At 43.1% G+C, this 21,484-nt stretch overlaps 1 protein-coding gene across 1 annotated transcript in view; it reads right to left on the reverse strand.

The window, feature by feature from the left end:
- DOCK10 (dedicator of cytokinesis 10) overlaps positions 1–21,484 on the reverse strand; it is a 226,471-nt gene that overhangs the window by 127,376 nt on the left and 77,611 nt on the right. Inside the window, exon 2 of the mRNA XM_045030918.1 lies at positions 9,793–9,912. Within this exon, the coding sequence (XP_044886853.1) occupies positions 9,793–9,912 (120 nt within the window). The remainder of the gene's footprint in view (positions 1–9,792; positions 9,913–21,484) is intronic.

The raw sequence follows: 21,484 nt of genomic DNA on the forward strand, positions 1-21,484 counted from the left end.
TTCTCATAACACAAGAACTAGGGTCACCAAATGAAATTAATAGCCAGCATGTTTAAAAAAAACAAAAGGAAGTATTTCTTCACACAACACACAGTCAACCTGTGGAACTTTTTGGCAGAGGATGTCATGAAGGCCAAAACTATAACAGGGTTCAAACAAGCACTGGATAAGTTCATGGAGTATAGGTCCATCAATGGCTATTAGCCATTGATGGTCTGGGATGCAAAACCATGCTCTGAAGTGTCTATAGCCTCTGTTTGCCAGAAGCTGGGAATGAGCGACAGGGGATGGGATCACTTGATGATTATCTGTTCTGTTCATTCCCTCTGAAGCACCTGGCATTGGCCACTATCGGAAGACAGGACACTGGGCTAGATGGACCATTAGTCTGACTCAGTATGGCCTTTCTTATGTTCTCCATATTTACAGCAATATAACAAAAGAGCAGAATCAGACTCAGTCGCTCACATTCTACCCTCAGTTACAGGGCAGCACAGGGTGTTTGAGGGCAAAATAGGGGACTGCGAGCAGTGGATTATGCAGAATCATTGTTCAGTATGCCCTGAAGTGGCTCGTACCTTTGCTACTTCAAATTTTGGAGCATTTGTTTCATGGCCTGATTCCAAGTTAAAGGTGAGAATTCCTCCCCACAACCTCTGAAGAAAGTCCATTTACCAGACTTTACATGACAATTTGGCTCAGAACAAAGCCCTCTGTGCATATTCTAAAAAGAAGAGTTTCTTACTTCCATCTAACTTGCAGTACACAGCTTCTCCTTCTCTGCTTTGCACATGAGCAATTCTGAAACAGTTGTATGCATTATATGGGCAGGTGCAAACATGATGGGATTCCCCAAACTTTTTCTCAGTTTCATTTGGATGGTTCAGGATGGGACGCAGCAAAACAATTTCTTTCCATTTCTACTCTCATCAGTATCCGTAGTTAGCTATTTAGCTCCTTGTGAACAGCTGTCAGGATGTATTTGTCCATTATTTTTATTCTATTGTGTCCAGTTATGCTTATTACAAATTAATCTTCAGATTTCCCCACTAAGTATCTCTTAGGAGTGCTTTGCCATTATTACCAAAGAATTCTGTCTTATTATTCTAGGCCTATGTACAGTGGAGACTTGCATAAGCTTTCATGAGCACTAAAGAAATGAAGTAGGGATAGATGGCTGTGCTCAGGATATTACAATTTTAGGGTTCTATTTTATGACAATGAAGGTCCCCTCAGTGGTTTATGGCTTCACAACAGGGCAACTATGGAGAAGTCAGTAGTGGCTGGCTGAATAATGGATTTTTCAGTTCTCTGGAAATTTCAGATGTGTTTCAGGTCAAATTGAAAATGACATTTTTTCAAAACTATTCAATGAAAATTTCGAAAAAAAGTTCCAGTCAAAATGAACTGTAACATTTTGATAATTTCAAAACAAAACATTTTGTTTGTATCCCAAACCCACTGTTTAGATTATCAGGAATTTTGACAAAAGTAAAGGAAAGGATTCACAAAATGGCCAGAGGAGGAATTGGTGGTGGTGCCAACTCCTTTTGAGCTTTAGCTCAGTACACGTGGGAGACCCAGGTTCAATTCCCTCTCTGCCTGATGTGGAAAAGGGATTTGAATGTGGGTCTCCCACATTGCAAGAGTCTCCTAACCACAAGGCCATGGTATCTTCAGGTATGGGGCTTTCTCAGTGTTTCCTCTTGAAGCTGGTGCATTTTGCACCAATAATTAAGTAGTCATTGGAGTATGGATTTGAACTGGGGCCTCCCATATTCTAGATGAGTGTCCTAACTTCCACGCTGTAAAGACAAACTCATTCTCTTTTGCTGGTCCAACAACTATTTCTTGTCTTCATGAATGACTATGAATTGCCACTCCTTTCCTTTGCTTTTGTCAAAATACACCTGAAAATCTAAATAAAAATTTCCAGGTTGACACTAAACATTTCAACATTATGAAAACATTTCAACTTTTTTAGTTCGGACAAAACTACTCAGCAAACTCAACACAAATTTGCAAATGATTTCAGTTGACACCACACTCCATTTTTCAATGAACAAGCTGTTCGTCTGAATTTTTTTGCCCAGCTGTAGTCTATAATCATTTTCTTCACTACATTGGGCTATCCTGATTAAATGGTATTTTAGGCCACAAATCCCTCAGGGAAACTTGTGTGGGTGAATCCCTGTGCTCCTATGGAGGCCCACTGCCTTCATTGGTGGTCCAGTCATACAGAGCTCTTTGCAGGATCAGGGATTTAGTTAGTCCTGACAGCAACACCCAAGTTGCCCATCAGTAACTCAGCTTGTAAACTGAAGTCCATCATTATTAAGGACCATATGCTATCCATGGCTATAAATTATGCAGATTGAGTGGGGCTGGTGGGTATAATGGAAAGCCTAATGGTATATTCTACAGCTAAGAATTTTATCGTTGTCATGATGGTGGCTGAGCTACAGACCCAAACAAAAGCTCTTCCACTGGACAGCAGTGAAGAAGACTCCAGGTTGAATCCACTCACCATAGCTACTGTAGGGAATGCAGAATTTTTAATTGTTTTACCAAGAATGCTCCTTAATAAAATGTAGGATTTACATTACTTCTCATCAACTGATGTCAAGGTGCTGAGCAAATAAAAATTTGCCATTATTTCCCCCCATTTTACAAGTAGGGAAACTGCAGCTCAGAGATGCACCATGATTTGCAAAGGTCACACACAGCAATACAATGGCAGAGCAAGCAACTGAATGCAGGTCAGCTGACTCCCATACTAGTACTCTATCCACTGCACGCACACCACTGCCTCTCAAGAAGTTAGGACTGTACATAAAGGACTGGAATAAAGTAAATCAAAAAACGGCATGCCTTCAATTACAAGTGGATCTGTGTTGCCAGTTATTCATCTAAGTGGACTTGGCCAAATCTCCTGTTAAAAATTCTCTAAAGTAAAGGAATGCAACAGGTAAATTTACACAGAACCGAAATATGAAGATCTTGTATAATATTATAGTTAACTATTTTTAAAAGCTGCACAGAACTTCCCTTCTGAGAATTAGTTGTTTAGACCACTAGCTTCAAACTGTCTTGCCACAAGAGCACTTCCTGTTCAGAGCTTAAACTCTATTGTTGACTGTTGCTATAGTTCAATGGTTTTAAGACTGATCTGTTACTGCATTTGATCGCAGCAGAGACCATTTATGATAACAACTGAGTGTGAAGAGTGTGAAGACACTCATACTCATGACTGCCAGATGTTGGGACTGGATGATAGGGGATGGATAACTTGATGATTACCCTGTTCTGATCATTCCCTTTGAAGCACATGGCACTGACCTTTAGCAGAAGACAGGATGCTAGGCTAGATGGACCATTGGTCTGAGACAGTGGCCGTTCTTACGTTCTAAAGGGTCACTAAAAGCGAAGGCCCAGATTTACAGAATTCTGCATTTGTAAATGTGTGCCAAATACCATGACTGTGCATATCAGGGGCGGCTCCAGGCCCCAGCACGCCAAGCACGTGCTTGGGGCGGCAAGCCGCGGGGGGTGCTCTGCCGGCATCACGAGGCCGGCAGACAGGCTGCCTCTGTGGTTTGCCTGCGGAGGGTCCACTGGTCTCGCTGCTTCGGAGGACCTCCCGCAGGCATGCCTGCGGAGGGTCCACTGGTCCCGCGACTTCGGAGGACCTCCCGCAGGCACGCCTGCGGGAGGTCCTCCGAAGCCGCGGGACCAGCAGACCGCCCGCAGGCAAGCCACGGAAGGCAGCCTGCCTGCCGTGCTTGGGGCAGCAAAATTCCTAGAGCTGCCCCTGGTGCATACAATTATGGTTTTTAGATGTGCACATTAGAAGCCTAATTGAAGTAAATGAGAATCTTTCTGTTGACATCCAAAGGACATTGGATCAGCCCCCTGCTGCACTACTGCATGTTCATTTTTTAATATGCAATTGCATGCAGAGTTCTGAAATTCTGGCCTAACCATAGAGTCAAAAGCAAATAATCATTTTTAAATTATCCGCGGAATACACATGCAAATATAATGCTCCAGCTTCTAACGATGATTTTGCGAAACATTCGTGTACATGGCTGTGAGCCTCAGATGTTTGGTTAGTAAAAAAGAGCAATTAAATTAAGATTTGTGATCATCTCCCTTTCTAGATTCAGATGGGACTGTATTTCAGCAGGAAAAGCCAAATGAAAATATTGCTGCTTATTAATAATTGACACAGGGTAACATTTTCAAAAATGAATTAGGAGCCTAAATCCCATTAACTTTCGATGACATTTAGGTTTCTAAGTCCGATTTTGAAAGATGACTTAGGTGCTTTTACTCTACATTTTTCTCATTTTTTCTTTTTTTTTTTTTTTAAACTCTGTATGAAAGCAACTAGAAATATAGCTGTCAGGCTGATGCACTACAGCCGGTCAGAATTGGTTCTAATAGGTCAGAAAACAAAGCCCTTTCACACTGCTAACCACACAAAACGTGTTCAGGTATATTAGGGCCCAGACTCAAACCCACTAAAGAAAAGCAGCTTAATCCTGTTCTCATTTAAGTAAAGAGATTTACCATACATTTTAAGGAAAGCAAGATAGAACGAGCCTATGAAATTAAAAGACAGGAGAAGATGGAACCTCAATGATCCCACAGATTGCAGCACATGATCTGTGGTATAAAAGGGAAAGAATGAGAGATAAAATCTAAAACATTTTAAGGGGATGCCTTCAATACGTGTTTACATACCAATCTAATTTATAGAGTGAAATTCTCTGCTGGTGTAATTCTATTGAAGTCAATGGAGTTACTCCAGCAGAGAATTTTGTTCATTGACATTCCGTAAAGAGGAGCTCTGATACTAATTCCAGTACATTAGCTTCCATCGCCCTTCTTTTCCCTCCATGCAAAAAAAAATCACTAATTTCATTTTAAAACAAACAAGCCAACCCTAACTGAACACTAAATATCACTTCAGTATGAGTGCACATCACATCACTGCACTGAACATGAACTGCACTATATGTACAGTCTAAGATTATTGTATATTCTATAAACATTTGCAAAGCTATCACATTATCCTCCTTCAAAACCCTCCTTAAAATTCTCCTTTCCCATGATGCCTTCAGAAAGCTTGAGAACAGTTACGCTGCTGATGTGCTGATTCCATTGCCTATCATGCTGCCTGATACTGTCTCATTTTACCAGGAGAATGGAGCAGGACGGATTACCCTGATGGGCTGCAGGTTGCCCACCACTAAAATTATAATATCACTAGCATTACCAGTGTGGCATTGGCACACTGTACATTTCTGTAGTAGACATTTCCACTGCAAGTATTTCAGAGCACAGCAGAATGTGCAGTTACCAACTATCATCCATTCATGCTACCCCAGGTCAGGTGATGAACACAGCACAAAGTGGAAAGAATGACATGCTTTGTTTGAAGGGGAGATATAGGATATAGGAAATATACTGGCGGGCAGCAGGTGATTCATTGTAAGAGAGATCTAGGACCCATATGAATTAGTTATTTGTAATGACTCTGTAGCAGCACAAGGGCAAAAATGTGGCCCCTTTTGCTCCACTGGAGACATTATGGTCTTTTTTGTGAATGCATTTTAGTAACAGGATATGTTCCATGTTATTTTCTATCAATGGAGAAGAAGGATGGCCCAAAGTAAATTATGGTTTATTATGTGTATTACAGACCCTGTGTTCAATTCCTTGCCCTTCTACAGCCTCATATGTGATCTCAGTCACTCTGTGCCTCAGTGTTTCATCTGTAAAATAGGGACAACAGTACTTATCTATCTCACAGGGGTATCAGTGAGAATAAATGCACTAAAGATTGTAGAAATACATCCTAAATTCAGTGGTTCTCAACTAGGGGTCCTGGGCCCCCTGGGAGGCCGCGAGCATTAGACTTACTGGAGCCCAGAACAGAAGGCCCAAGCCCCACCACATGGGGCTGAAGCTCAGGACCCTGAGCCGTGCCACCTGGGGCTGAAGCCAAATCCTGAGCAATGTAGCTTCGCAGGAGAACTCTGTGACATGAGGTCCCAGGCAACTGCCCTGCTTGCTACCCCCTAATACGGGCCATGGATTTTATATGCAGAAAATCAGTTATTGTGGAACAGGTGGGCCATCGAGTTTTTATAGCATATTCGGGGCAGGGGCTCAGAAAGAAAAAGTTTGAGAACCCCTGTCCTAAGTTGAAACAAAGAGCCAGATCCCCAGGGAGCTCTCCTGATTGGCTGTACTGTTTTGAAGCATGCAATGATTTTACTTACTATGGAGCCATAAAAATTATTTTAATACCTTAACAGCTCAGTTAAGAACATAAGAATGGCCGTACCGGGTCAGACCAAAGGTCCATCTAGCCCAGTATCTGTCTACCGACAGTGGCCAATGCCAGGTGCCCCAGAGGGAGTGAACCTAACAGGCAATGATCAAGTGATCTCTCTCCTGCCATCCATCTCCATCCTCTGACGAACAGAGGCTAGGGACACCATTCCTTATCCATCCTGGCTAATAGCCATTTATGGACTTAGCCACCATGAATTTATCTAGTTCCCTTTTAAACATTGTTATAGTCCAGGGGTCTCAAACATGCGGCCCGCGGGCCGCATGCGGCCCGCGGAGCTCTTCCCTGCGGCCCGCGGAGCTCCCCAGGGGAGCTCCGCAGGGGCCCCCAAGAGAAAAGCGGAGGCTCCCGCCTCCGCCCCTCTCCTGGAGCCTCGGCGCATAGAGCGCCGAGTCTCCGTCCGAGCGCCTGAGCCCCGCCCCGATCCGAGCCGCGTGGGGAGGGGGCGGGGCTGGGAGCTCTGGGCTGAGCGCTGCGCTCGGCGTGGAGCTCACAGCCCCGCCCCCTCACCACGCGGCTCTGAGCGGGACCGCAGGAGACGCGCTCGGGTAAGGGGTGGGGGAAAGCGGGACCCGCCGGGGTGGGGGGTGGGGGAGTGAAGCGGGACCCGCCGGGGCCGGGCTGGGGGGGGAAGGGAAGCGCTCAGGGCTGGGGCAGAGGATTAGGGTGCGGGGGGATGAGGGGTTCATGATGTGGGGGCGCTCAGGGCTGGGGCAGAGGATTAGGGTGTGGGGGGATGAGGGCTCTGGCTGGGGCTGAGGATTAGGGTGCAGGGTCCTAGTGCCTGCCCTCCGCCAGTACTGGCAAGGCAGGCTTCCCTTACCCTGAGCCTCTCCAACCCCAAACCCTCAGCCCCCGCCAGAGCCCTCATTCCCCCCGCACCCTAATCCTCAGCCCCAGCCCTGAGCACCCCCACATCATGAACCCCTCATCCCCCTGCACCCTAATCCTCAGCCCCAGCCAGAGCCCTCATCCCACACACCCTAATCCTCTGCCCCAGCCCTGAGCGCCCCCACATCATGAACCCCTCATCCCCCCGCACCCTAATCCTCTGCCCCAGCCCTGAGCGCCCCCACATCATGAACCCCTCATCCACAGCCCTCACCCCACACTCCAAACCTCTTCCCTAGCCCTGAGCCCCCTCGCATCATGAACCCCTCATCCACAGCCCTCACCCCACAGCCCAACCCTCTTCCCTAGCCCTGAGCCTCCTCGCATCATGAACCCCTCATCCACAGCCCTCACCCCACAGCCCAACCCTCTTCCCTAGCCCTGAGCCCCCTCGCATCATGAACCCCTAATCCACAGCCCTCACCCCACAGCCCAACCCTCTTCCCTAGCCCTGAGCCCCCTCGCATCATGAACCCTTCATCCACAGCCCTCACCCCACAGCCCAACCCTCTTCCCTAGCCCTGAGCCCCCTCCTGCATCATGTACCCCTCGCCCTCAGCCCCACAGCCCTCACCCCTGCACTCCCTCCTATCCCCAAACTCCGTCCCAAAGCCTGCACCCCCACCCCCTGCCGCAGCCTGGAGCCTGCATCGAGCACAGAGCCTGCATCCAGACCCCCTCCCCCACCCAAACTCCCTCCCAGAGCCTTAGGCAGTAAATCTAAGTGCGTGTTTTGTCCTTTGAGTGAGGTGCATTACTGAGTGTATATATTTATTAAAACTGCGCGCGCTTAGGGGAGGAGGTGGAGAAGAGACAGGGCAGGGGCGGGGCCTCATGGAAGGGGTGGATTGGGGGTGGGGCCAGGGGCAGCAAGGGGGCGTGTCAGTGATGCGGCCCTCGGGCCAATGCACTAGTCCTCATGCGGCCCTCGGGGTCATTTGAGTTTGAGACCCCTGTTATAGTCCTAGCCTTCACAACCTCCTCAGGTAAGGAGTTCCACAAGTTGACTGTGCGCTGCGTGAAGAAGAACTTCCTTTTATTTGTTTTAAACCTGCTGCCTATTAATTTCACTTGGTGACCCCTAGTTCTTGTATTATGGGAATAAGTAAATAATGTTTCCTTATCCACTTTCTCAACATCACTCATGATTTTATATACCTCTATCATATCCCCCCTTAGTCTCCTCTTTTCCAAGCTGAAGAGTCCTAGCCTCTTTAATCTTTCCTCGTATGGGACCCTCTCCAAACCCCTAATCATTTTAGTTGCCCTTTTCTGAACCTTTTCTAGTGCTAGAATATCTTTTTTGAGGTGAGGAGACCACATCTGTACACAGTATTCAAGGTGTGGGCGTACCATGGATTTATATAAGGGCAATAATATATTCTCAGTCTTATTCTCTATCCCCTTTTTAATGATTCCTAACATCCTGTTTGCTTTTTTGACCGTCTCTGCATACTGCGTGGACATTTTCAGAGAACTATCCACGATGACTCCAAGATCTTTTTCCTGACTCGTTGTAGCTAAATTAGCCCCCATCATATTGTATGTATAGTTGGGGTTATTTTTTCCAAGGTGCATTACTTTACATTTATCCACATTAAATTTCATTTGCCATTTTGTTGCCCAATCACTTAGTTTTGTGAGATCTTTTTGAAGTTCTTCACAATCTGCTTTGGTCTTAATTATCTTGAGCAGTTTAGTATCATCTGCAAACTTTGCCACCTCACTGTTTACCCCTTTCTCCAGATCATTTATGAATAAATTGAATAGGATTGGTCCTAGGACTGACCCTTGGGGAACACCACTAGTTACCCCTCTCCATTCTGAGTTTGAGAACAGAATAGTCTTGACCAGCTTAAAAAAAAAATTTGCACAATAGAAGCTCAGAACGGTGTAAAAAGGATACAGGAATTAATCATAAAATGGGACATGCATTCTACATTGTTTAATTCTGTTCCTTTATCCCATTATAAACACAAGCACATTAACACAGTGCACAGGAAGAAAAGAAATATGTCCACTTAGAAATACAAACAAACAACAAATTAGATTATGTAGGATAGTGGCAGTGCTGTGAGCTGGCAGCAACCTAGTACGGCAGTCACCTCATGATTTAAATATATGTCACATAGGTGACATTTGATCTATAGCTGAAGGCTAACAGCAGCCTTCCTTGGCTGTTTGATTTCAATAACCAAACATTAATTGGGACAGAGTAACCGAGATTCCAAAGTAAACGATGATTTGTTATTTGTATAATGGTAGCACTAGAGACTCGGTGCCCATTACACTGGTCACTGTCTAAGACACAGTAAATCTCCTGAGCTCTTGAAATATATATGACGATCACTGAGGATTTGCACTGTGTCTACTCTTGAAGCATATGATGTGTGCAGCAGGAAGAGAGAAGGAAGTAAAAAGTTGCCCCAAAATAAAAGATATATGGACCAGTTAGGAGCCTCTTCTGTGACATTTGACCTTTCCGCCATGTCTACAGATTAAAACTGTAAAAACAAAACACATTTCATTGTACTTACTGAAAAGTCATCACTGGGAAATGTAATGAGATCTTTAAGAGGGTTGTCCCCAATATTTCTTTCAATCTCTGTGATGACTGTTTCATAATCCAAGGGCTCCAAAAGTTTGGGTTTCTCCTGCTGTGGAATAAAAAGCACAATATTATGTCTCAACTCTCATACTCTCCCTGAATTCATAAACTGAACCAGGTCTCATTTTCCAATATTCTTCGGACATTGAAATATTAATGAGTTTTGTTATGTTCAGAAACAACACAATGCTACTGAACTGAGAATATCCATTCTAATACAGTATAAGTGAGCCAGGCAGGCCACTCGGAATGTTCATTTTCATCCTGATTATTTCCTGATAACTAATATTCCCTGGAGTTAACAGCACTGTGCAGACATCATCACAGCACCCTATGGCATCATGATAATGTACTCATTACACTCAGAAATTTTCTTTATTTTAATACAAACCATTAGAACTGCATATGGACAATATTATTTTGAGTGAATCAGCTGCAGAATGAATGACCTACTTTAATTTCAGTTGTTTCCATTAGCTGAGTGCTGATTCACTCCCTTGCTCTCTTGTGCTTTGCCACTTCTTAAATGCTGGTTGCTTGCTAGCAATAAAAGTACCACTGCACAGTTTTACTTGGCAATGATCTAGTTCCTCTGTCAGGATAAACTATTTGGCATTCAGCCCCATAGTTTCTCCTGTCAGGAACTAGATTATTCCCTTGTAAACAAACCATCATAATAATGCTATTATTGCCCAAGTGTGGGGTTATTATAGAAAAATTCTCAGTGGAAACAGCCAAGAAGAGGTGAATTCATAGTGCTCAATATACAGTACAAATATAGAGATGGAAGACCCCACATACCGTGCAAGCACACTTTCAAAAATAAAAACCTCACAGGTCAGACAGTGTGAGAAACCATCTGTCTCATTCTAAGAGTCTTTTTGTAAGTATCAAAGAGACTAAGATGGGGAGGAGAAAAGAAAATGACAGAGAGGAAGGAAGAGAAAGTAGGGAGGCGTGAGACAGAAGGAGACAGCCCCACAGAAGCATGTACTTTGCATAGAGAAAGTTCATGCAACATAGTGGTTGCCATTAAAAAGTCACCATTTACCCACAGTTATCACACTATGTTATCCAAGGTACTGCAGTATTACCTTGTCTTCAGACCAGAATGTAACCATGGAGTCTCATAAAGGGACCTATCAAACAGGTTTCTCCAACACAGCATTTATCACTTTGGACTATGGGTCTCCCTCTGTTCTTTGAACCTGCTTCATAGATTTAACAGTTACAGTTATCCCAGAAATGCCTCCTCCGCACCTAGCTGTACCTCCCCTTCCCCCCATTTGTTAAATTGGATTCTTCTCTAGCTTTCAGAAATACCCCTAGAAAACTCAACTAAATAACAATAGCGCACTGTACAAAAGAGTGTTATACACTGGGATCTACCCTAGCAGAGAACCAAATTGATGAATGGTTGATAGTGGAAACCCAATTTACAGGTAGGGAAATTCTCACTTTTTATTCCTAATCAAGTAGTTGTCTATATCGTGCCCACTGATGTGGGAGGGAAAGACCTTTCCAAAGCAATAGCGCTCAGGACCCACTAGTCAAGGGCAGCACCTGCTGAGGGTAAGAAATCAAAGCTGTAGTGCCTTATAAAAGGATATGTAAAGAACATCACCTGGCAATTCTAAACAACACTTCTGCAAAAGCCCTTTCTCTCTCAGCATTTGATGTGACCAAAGAAGAGAGGTCCATGAATGTTGCTGGGAGTGGGATCATAAGGCATTATATGAGAAAACAATACAGGACTTGATCTACCTTGGCATGGAGGATACAGAAACTTTTGACCTTTCTTTGAGGCTGCCAGGCCATTTATGAGAAATCTGAATGCATGAAGTCTAGAACAAAAGAACTTAAAGGCTCCTACGCCACATCCAAATTGTGCTAACCTCTCTCCTCGATGGATTAGGACATGGGCAAAATCTTGGTAGGGAAATTTCCTGAGTGAGATGACAGGAAAACTGACGTGCGAATAAACCCTAGTACTGTTCTGAGAACTGCTTCATAGGAGAGGGAAACTATCTCCAACACCCATAGCCAAAGGCCATTTTAAAAGAGGGAGAGTCTAGGTGAAAATTGGTTATAGGCTCAAAATGAAGGGGAAAAACTTTATAACTAAATTTAGACGCCATGGCAAGACTAGGGAATCAAATGTTAATTTTAGATGAGATATTTGACAAAGGGATGGGACTTCAGTATCAACCCATTCATTTTCCTTTGGACTGTCTCAATGGCAGAAATTTGTCTCTCGAGAGTACTACCTGACAACACAAAACCCACCTCTGCTAAAAGAACTCTAAGATCCAAGTGATTTTAGCTGTCTTGGTGGGAAGTTTCTGTCTGAACACATCAATCACCCACATACTATTATAGACTTTGGAAGTGACTGGACAGAGAGTAAGCTGGCAGATGTAGTACAGCTGCACAGGGAGAAAAAGTCATGAAAGCAGATGATTGGTCTGCCAAGGAACTTCAAACTGCAAGAGGAACCCCATTGGTCCGGATGTTCAATGAGCTGGGGCAGAAATTATATTGGGGTGATTGCTGGTAACTGCTGACTTTCTAATGCATCCCTATATGGTGGGCTGGCTCTCAATCTGCATTCTCTCTTCTTTTCTTTGTCACACCAATCCCCCAAATGGCTTTTTGCTGCATAGCTTCTCCTCCACCTTTCCTTCTTTTCCTCTTTTATGTCTTCTCTCCTGGCAAAGTAAAACACTTAACTTTTCCCAAGTCCTGTTCTGTAAGGTTGTGATCAACCTAGTGACTTCAGTGAGTGATACTGTATATCAGGCCCTAAATCTCTCTGATGCCATAGCTTCTTGCACCTAAACATCAACACTTAATTTGAAAATATCACATTGATAGAAGATGTGCTGATCACCTCATGTCATCGGCCAAAGCAGCACAACTGGCTCCCATTGCCATGTCACCACTGAGGGCAGTCTGAGAGTTCCTTTCCAGTTATGGTAGCTCATCTGAACATCAGTATTACCAACCCCAAGTGTTCAACAATCACAAGTCGGCATCTCCAAAATTAAGATGGACTTAAAAATCATGATTTTAAAAAAACCTGTCCTTTTTGTTTGCTTTGATTTTGTGCCTTTAGAGTTCACTTTTCTCTGCAATTACGACGACTAGAAACTTTTTAAAGATTATCACCTAAACACATGACACCAGGAGCTGGAGCTTTAAGAAAACATTAACTATTATGACACTCATGATAATATAATGAGAGCTGGCAACTTGTTCACCACAAGTCTAGTGTATAGAGTTATCTTATAAATTGCAGCTCATGAGGACAAATTTTCTAGTATTCAAATCATTGGGGAAGAGCCAACATGAATCTGAAGAAGGATTACACATAAGTGCTGGGTTGGAGATTTTTGGGACAAAGTTTTCAATTCTTGTCATACAATCCCCTCACCCTTTTTTTAAATTGGCATAAGGCAGCTGAGATATAAAGAAGAAATAAGGTGTAACCAGCAGTGATGACTAAAAGAGGAAAGCTAAAGTAAAAGTGCTATCTGAATCGTGATGGAGAAATGGTGCATGATGGTTTTTGTTTTTTTCCTGTTTGGTGGCTTTGCTAACATGCAGACTGACTTTTCTCCAGAACATTTATACTAGTGTGACAGGAATCACCTCTCTCCCCAACCCTACACTATCTCAAAATATTGAGGCCCCCAACCTATTGAAATTACTGAGAATTTTTTGCATTAGGGCTACGTGACAACTTCTAGCTCTCTTAGGTTTGCCACACACTGATACTATGGGATGTTGCATTCCAGTCTCCCTGTATGTGGACATGTCAGGCAATACGAATGTGCAGATCAGGTAAATATATGCCAAATCATACCCTCCATGCCAATAATCTGAAGAATCACCAAGACACTATTTGGATTTCAACTCACAGAGCTTCTTATAAATCAAACTGGGAGTTCCAACCCCCAGTTTGAGAACCCCTGGTCTAGTCTGACCTCCTGCATAATGCAGGCCATAGAATCTCATCCACCCTCTCCTGTAATAACCCGCTAGCCTATGTCTGAGCTATTAAAATCCTCAACTTGTGGTTTAAAGACTTCAAGAATCCTCCAGCAAGTGATCTGTGCCCCACGCTGCAGAAGATGGTGAAAACTCCCCAGGGCCTCTGACAATCTGCCCTGGAGGGAAAATTCCTTCCCGACCCCAAATATGGTGATCAGCTAAACCCTGAGCATGTGGGCAAGACTCACCAACGAGACACTCAGGAACTGTAGTAACTCAGATCCCACCCAATCTAACATCCCATCACAGGCCATTGGGCATATTTACCACTAATAGTCAAAGAGCAATTAATTGCCCAAATTAGGCTATCCAATCATACCTGCCCCTCCATAAAAACTTATCAAGCTTAGTCTTGAAGCCAGATATGTCTTTTGTCCCCACTGCTATCCTTGGAAGACTGTTCCAGAACTTCACAGCGATCACACACTGGGGCCGCTCTGCAGCTCGAGGAGAGGAATGTAGATGCCATATTGGCCCCTCCTTCCTCCTCAGAAACTGAAAAGTGCTCAGACTAGAAGATCCTCTCATGCTAGGATCCTGGAGCACCATCACATTCAACGTTCCAACTTGCCTTCTCTTTGCTCTGACAGATTTTAGGGCATTTAGATGCTAAAAAGATGGGTGTTGTAGAAAACCCTAAAGCATAAGAGAGGGAGAGAGATTTCAACAAATCTTCTTCAAAAGAGAGCATTATTTGGCAGAGGATCTTTAACTGAAGTCAGCAGAGATCTTCAGATGAAGTTTTAGGGATCAAAATCTAATTCATTCACATACTTTGGTATCAGTGCAGCAACATGATCATGCAAAATACCAATATGAAGTATAAATGCACCACAATGTCATGATTTAGAGTCACCACACAACAGCATGATATACTGTCACAAGGCATCATGCCATGTTGTCTACACAATATGCCATGACATCCCATCATAGTACTGTAGCCTAGTATAAGAGAGAAAATGAAAATACAGTTGTCCTTCATTCAACTTTTATAAAATACTGATTATGTGTGTTATTGGTTCAGATTTTGGTGGCAGAGAATCGGATGTTAAATAGTGATTTATTTTTTTCCCTTGATTTGTTTTTTTTTAATTTTCATAATGACTTTCTTTTCTACAGTTTTTTGAATGCACAATGACGTTAGCAGGAAGGGGTGAAAAACAAAGATTACATTAATTATTCTTTGATTTCCAGCCTTTAACCCAAAGCTCTCTGATTAATGCAGTTAGACTCAAAGTCAACTGCTGTTTTCAAAAATTGCTAGCAGACTATTCGGTGCAGCACTTAAATATTTATGCTGATGTTTCCCCAACAATATACACTGCAATAAGCAGGGACAAATGTTATCTTTTTTTTCCCTACCATGAAATTACAACAAGAATGTATAAAAGATGCATTACTGTATTTTGAGGATCATGGACAGCATATGCTATAATTGCGAAGAAACCCTGTTAGCATTTCTGATGATGCAAAATAATCCATTCTCTTCAACACATTGGTTTATTCCTCTCTTTTACTCTACCTGCTTTAGAGATAATTCTGTCGATCTGAAATTCCTGACATCAAAGCATCAGTGTGTAATAAGCTCACAAGCTCCTTCTGTACTGATTCCTGCACCTTGAAATATTAAGATCTCTGTGTTCTCATTAGTGTTAAGACTGTGCAATATAAATACCAACTCTACTCTGGTTCTCAACTGGGGGTACACGTACCCCTAGAGATACACAGAGGTCTTCCAGAGGACACATCAACTCATCTAGATATTTGCTTAGTTTTACAACAAGCTACATGAAAAGGCCTAGCAAAGTCAGTAAAAACTTAAAATTTCATACGACTTGTTTATACTGCTCTATATACTATACTCTGAAATGTAAATACAATATTTATATTCTAATTGATTTATTTTATCATTACATGGTCAAAATGAGAAAGTAAGCAATTTTTCAGTAACAGTGTGCTGTCACATTTTTGTATTTCAAGTAGTTTTTAAGGGAGGTGTAACTTGGAGGTACGCAAGACAAATCAGACTCCGGAAAGGGGAGGTTGCAGAGGTTGAGAACCACTGCTCTATATAGTCAACAGTTAAGATTTGGCAAAACTTAGCACGGATGCATTTCTGATGGGAAATCCTTGCTGTTTTAGTTAGTAGTATATCTTTAGATGAAGAGGACTGACTGCTCAAGTTTTCTTGTCATGTGCAGACAGAATCTTGTTGTAAGAATGTTAGGATTAGTGTGTTTCTCCCCACCACTGCTGGCAGAGAGCTCTGTAATGGAGCAGGGCTGATTTACAGCTTTAACCACCAAAAAACGGTCTCTCCTGAATTTAACTTGTCTGTTTCTTTTGGAAATGGACCAATTAGACAATCTTGCCGCCAAGACTGTATTACTTGGAATTAGATTTTTATAGTGCTTTTTTATTTTCTCTATCTCAAATGAGAAATGAATTATAGTAGCTGTGCTGGAATGATTATGTGAGTATAAAAAAGGCACTCACCAGCACCCTGCCTACTATAATAACTACTTATGACAGCACCTTTTACTATCCAGAGAAAGTGTGTTGTTGAGCACAATGGAGTCTTCCATACCCTTTCTGAATAGCGTCGAGAGATCTATAGTGTGCACCTGGGCCAATACCAGCAATAGATAATTTCCATTTAATTTCACAAATGCAAACCAGCCCATAACTTTTCCACCAGTGATGTACTGCTTCATCGGCATTGAGCAAAATCCCACCTCCTGCAATGAGATCTAAACCCATAATCTTCTCTTCCAGATGGAATGGTGTTACTTTCCCAGCAATAATGACCCAAAATATCCACATAATTGATTTTACAGAAGCAGATTTAGTACATGGCTGACTATGGCTTGCCTAAGGCTACAGGAACACTGTGTGTTTATTCTGGTACCAATTTTTTCTTCATAATTGTGGGACAAAATGATTTGTAAACCATCTTCTTGAAGAAGCTTCTCTGTGAATGCTAGAGAAATGATGTCAATGAGACCGCTAGTCTTTCAAGAGTCCTTCCAGGCAATGTTCTAATCCTAAAAAACAAACTGAATCCCAGCTTCTGATACTAACCAAAATATAATATAATACAATTCTGTTCTGTCTATCATTTTAACTATTATATTACTACATTTTTCATAGATACTATTTGATTTATCCAAAAGCTATGGCCTGGATTCTCTTTTAGAGGCTTCATGCAAGAAAGGCAGACAATCACCTGAAGTTTAAGTGACATCGATGCAAGGGGTAAAGAATTTAAGCAGGTGGAACATTATTATCCAAACTGGAATATGCTCAGGACTCCAGGACCCTGTCTGCTCATGAAAAGTGCCATGAGATTTTTGGATGACCAACAGAGCCAGGACCTTGATTTTATATCTCACTCAAAATGTGCTGTCTAAAAAACAGTTCACCCTAACACCATGCTGAAACACTAAAACAATACTGACTTGCAGGGAAAAGGTCCATTTACAGAAATATCACTCCCTCAAGCACTGTGCTTATTCTTGGTCTCCCACCCAAGTACTGACCAGGACCAATCCTGCTCAACTTCTAAGAGCGAATGAAATCCCTGCCCTAGGTGACATGGCTGTAGAATGCTTCAACTGTTCTTGCACTGTAACCTGAGCACTAGATTTTTGTTTGGTAATCAAGTAGTGTATGTAGCACATTATACAGTTTCACATTTCTGACAACATTGTCTACCTGGATATATACATAATTAATATTATGCCACTGGGTGGGCCTATTTATACTAAATATCCCTTGCCAATCTTGCTACAGTTGAAGCTAGTAAGTTTTTTTAACTCCATGATTTCTGTAAATTTCTGATAGGATTGAATTTTAATCCTGGCCTTAGCATCGTTCACTGTAAGTATTCCACAACAACTACATGGCACCAACAGCTTAACAGTCATGGATGCTGGGGCATATCCAAATGGATGACAGTGAGGTCATGTAGTATCTGAGGTGGCCACATAGTGGTCACTCAACTCACCTTGCCTTCTACAAGGGCAGAGTAATGTGACTGCATAACCTGGCTATCAAATACAGTACAACAACTGGGTCCTGGGAGGTGATGTGCTACCATATGCAAGTTTAGGAGGCAAGAGTGTGCATGTGCTTGTATGGGTTCCTCCCAACTTGAGAGACAGTCAGCAAAAGTGGGACTGAATGGGCAGGATGCCCCAACACCGCTTATGGCTGACAACCCCGAAGTGGAATTTGCATCCAGGAAGTGGAGACAGTGCTACCAAATGGGGATTAAGGTTTTCCCAACACTCCAAACCTAACCAGATGACCTTCGTGTTTTCCATAAAAAATTAAATGAAAAGATATATAAACGATAATTTCAATACAGTAGAACCTCAAAGATACAAACACCAGAGTTACAGGCTTACACGTCAACCGGACACCCTGTAGAACCGGTAAGTCCTCAATCAGACAGCAGCATGTACACACACACACAGCAAATACTGTATTGCCTTGGGGCTAAAGCTTCAGCCATGGGGGATTGGGCTGCAGCTGTGGTGGTCAGGCTCAGGGCTTTAGATATGGGGAGCACTGGACCTCTGGGCTTCAGCCCCATGGATCTACTCCCGGTTTCAGCCCCACGGGGGGACTCTGGGGCTTGGGGATTCAGCCCTGCAGCTCTGTTCCTGCCTTCAGCCTGGGGGGGGGAGGTGCTGGGGCTCTAGCTATGGGGGGAGCACTGGCTTCAGCCCCAGAACTCCCCCCATAGCTAAAGCCTCGAGCCCTTGGGTCCCCCCACACACTGAAGCAGGGAGCAGAGCCGTGGGGAATCCCAGCGGCGCTCCCCCCAGGTTTAAAGTGCTGAGCCCCAGTGCTCCCATGGGGCAGAAGCCCTGAGCCCCCAGCCAAAAGCTTTGGCACCATGAGAATCAGAAGCCCCAACTTCCTCCACACCTGCAGCCTGACGCCCCCACCTTGCAGCTGCAGCCCCAACCCCTCCCGTGTGGCTGAACTCTTCTTCAGAGTTATGGAATATTTCAGAGTTATGGACAACCTCCATTCCCAAGATGTTCATAACTCTGAGGTTCTACTGTATTAACTTTTAACCTACTTTTAACTTTTAGGTGCCCCTAGAATGCCAGGCCCCTAGGCACGTGCCTACTGTGCCTAATTGGAAATCCGGCCCTGGCTATAGTCACTTTTGCTTCTCAAGCAGTGGCAGAAAGAGCCAGTTTCCATGAAGGCTACTCACAGGACTGGCAGGGAGGCAGGGAGTTCCTGTACAGAATTGTAGTGTGTTCCCGCTTCATTCTTTATATACTGGGTCTAACCATCCTTATGCTGCTTCAGCCTGGTGCACAGCCATTTAATGTAGACATCTATGGCTGTCAAACTCTTTACCATTACATATTGTAACCTTGTTCAGGATGTGGTTCATAGTAGTGAAGTTCAATTCTAGAGAGACTACAGGAAACCTACACAAAAAGTCTTGCTGTGGTGTTCAAGAATGTAAAAAAAAAAATCTATCTTCCTTGGGACTTGGGCCTGCATCCTCTACTCAGGCAAAATTCCTACTGAAGTCTATGGAAGATTTGCCTGTGCTAATGAAAAGGATCATGCTTATATTGTGCAAATGTAACTTTGGAGGAGATGGATTGTAACTGCTCATCACTGTAATTACTGTAGTTCTGTGGCTCCAAACCAATGTTTGTCTGCTATGTTGATGGAGGCTGACATAATGAACTTCAGAGAAGCCGATACTTGCAAAAGTGGAAACACTCTGACTATCTTGACAAGCATACGGATGACTAGTTCAGGCCACTTTGATTTTGAAAGGTGTGGTCTCCTGTAGCTTTCGGGGATTTCAGCGACACATAAAGCCAGAAATCTTTTCCAGGGATCATGAAGGATGCTTCAGCCTGTGCTTAACTTTACGCATATAGTGAAATTCTGCTTTGGTACTTAAAATTACATGCATGCCTAAGTGCTTTCCTGCATCAGGGCTATATATTTGTATGTAAATCCCATATGGCTAGCACGTAACATGTCTACAATGTCTGAATACTATCTGAATACAATTAGGCAGAATTACAGATAAGGTTTGGAAGAATATTCATAAGAACAAGAAAATTAATTGTTTGGCCCACTTTACACAGTAGGTGGAAGTTTAGAAGTTTAGCTCTAAACACTTTGGGGAAAAGGATAAATAAATCTCATACAGTAAACCAATTGCTGGAATTACCATTACTATACATGTGTCATTATGATCCCTGAACATATTGGTGAAACTTAATTTAATTAATTAAAAATGTCAATTTTTTTATTCTTCAATTTAAAATGCTGCTAGCGGGTTTCTAAATTGTAAATATTTCACAGGTGTTGATTAAATACTTGTTCGTATTTAGGGTGAAAAAAGTCTGGTCAATATCCTAGGATTTATAGTTTTATTTACACAAAACATCCCTTGGCTCCAAACAGCTGCTCCATTTGTTGTCCCTTTATATGACACTAATCAGAACAGAATATAACAACATTGGCAAAATGTTTTCTTTTAAAGGCATCACGTTAATTTCAACCTCAAAGCAAGTATGCAGAGGTGACAGAATCCCAGGATGAAATTCACTTCACCTTCGTAGAGTCTGAGCACTTGGGTTGTATGTAGGGGACAGGTGGCAGGTTTGAGAGGGGAATATCAAACCCCTGGCCTGGGCCAGAAAATTGGACTGCAGCAGAGCTGCCTCATAGCAGCTACTTCACACTGTGGAGAGAGGTGTATCTCTGCCTTCCCTATGGATCATAGAGGGGGACTCTGCACTAACCCCGATTAAGCGATTGTGTAAAGGTTGTCTGACAACATGCTGAAGAGATTCACAATTATATGGATCCACTGTCTCACATAGGAATTAAAGTGGCAGTGGTCCACTGGGCCTGCTGGCAGGTTGGGGTGGTGAATTCTATCAGTCGTTTCAGCACAAAGTTCATTTAAACAGGCATTTTGGAGGTAGTGTAAATGTCACCCATACAATACTTAGAGAATTTACATTAATGATGTCTGCAAAAGCTTAAGAAAGGCTGTCTTGGAACAACAACTTTGCTGAGTTACGAATTGGCATGGCCAACTAATACCACTGCACGTACTTTAAATCTGGGTTACGACTAAATAGAACACATTTCTGTTATTTACATTTGATCAGGACACACAAGAAAAGTACAACATACACACCTAAATGGATTTAAAGCAGCATGCCACAACTTTAGTTTATTTTTAATATTAAGGGCACATGTTGGCCACCAAGCATTAATTGGGTCCAGCATGGGGTTGAATAGTCTGATGTCATACAAGGAATGGGAGTTAGCTCCCTTACCCAAATCCCAACTTCTGATTTAGCTTCACCCTGCCACCCTCCCACTGGATGGGGAAATGAGGATACAGAAGAGGAAGATCTCAGTTTTTGAAGACTTAAGACTTCCTCTCACCCAACAGGCTAACAGGGTCCATCAGTTCCTCTTGGGACTGTGATCAGGTTCACTCCAGAAGCTGGCCTTTTGATCTGCACTGGACAACAGCACAAGTTGGTAAAATATTT

Source organism: Mauremys mutica, chromosome 9 (genome assembly GCF_020497125.1).
Source record: "Mauremys mutica isolate MM-2020 ecotype Southern chromosome 9, ASM2049712v1, whole genome shotgun sequence".
In the NCBI taxonomy this organism is placed as follows: domain Eukaryota; kingdom Metazoa; phylum Chordata; order Testudines; family Geoemydidae; genus Mauremys; species Mauremys mutica.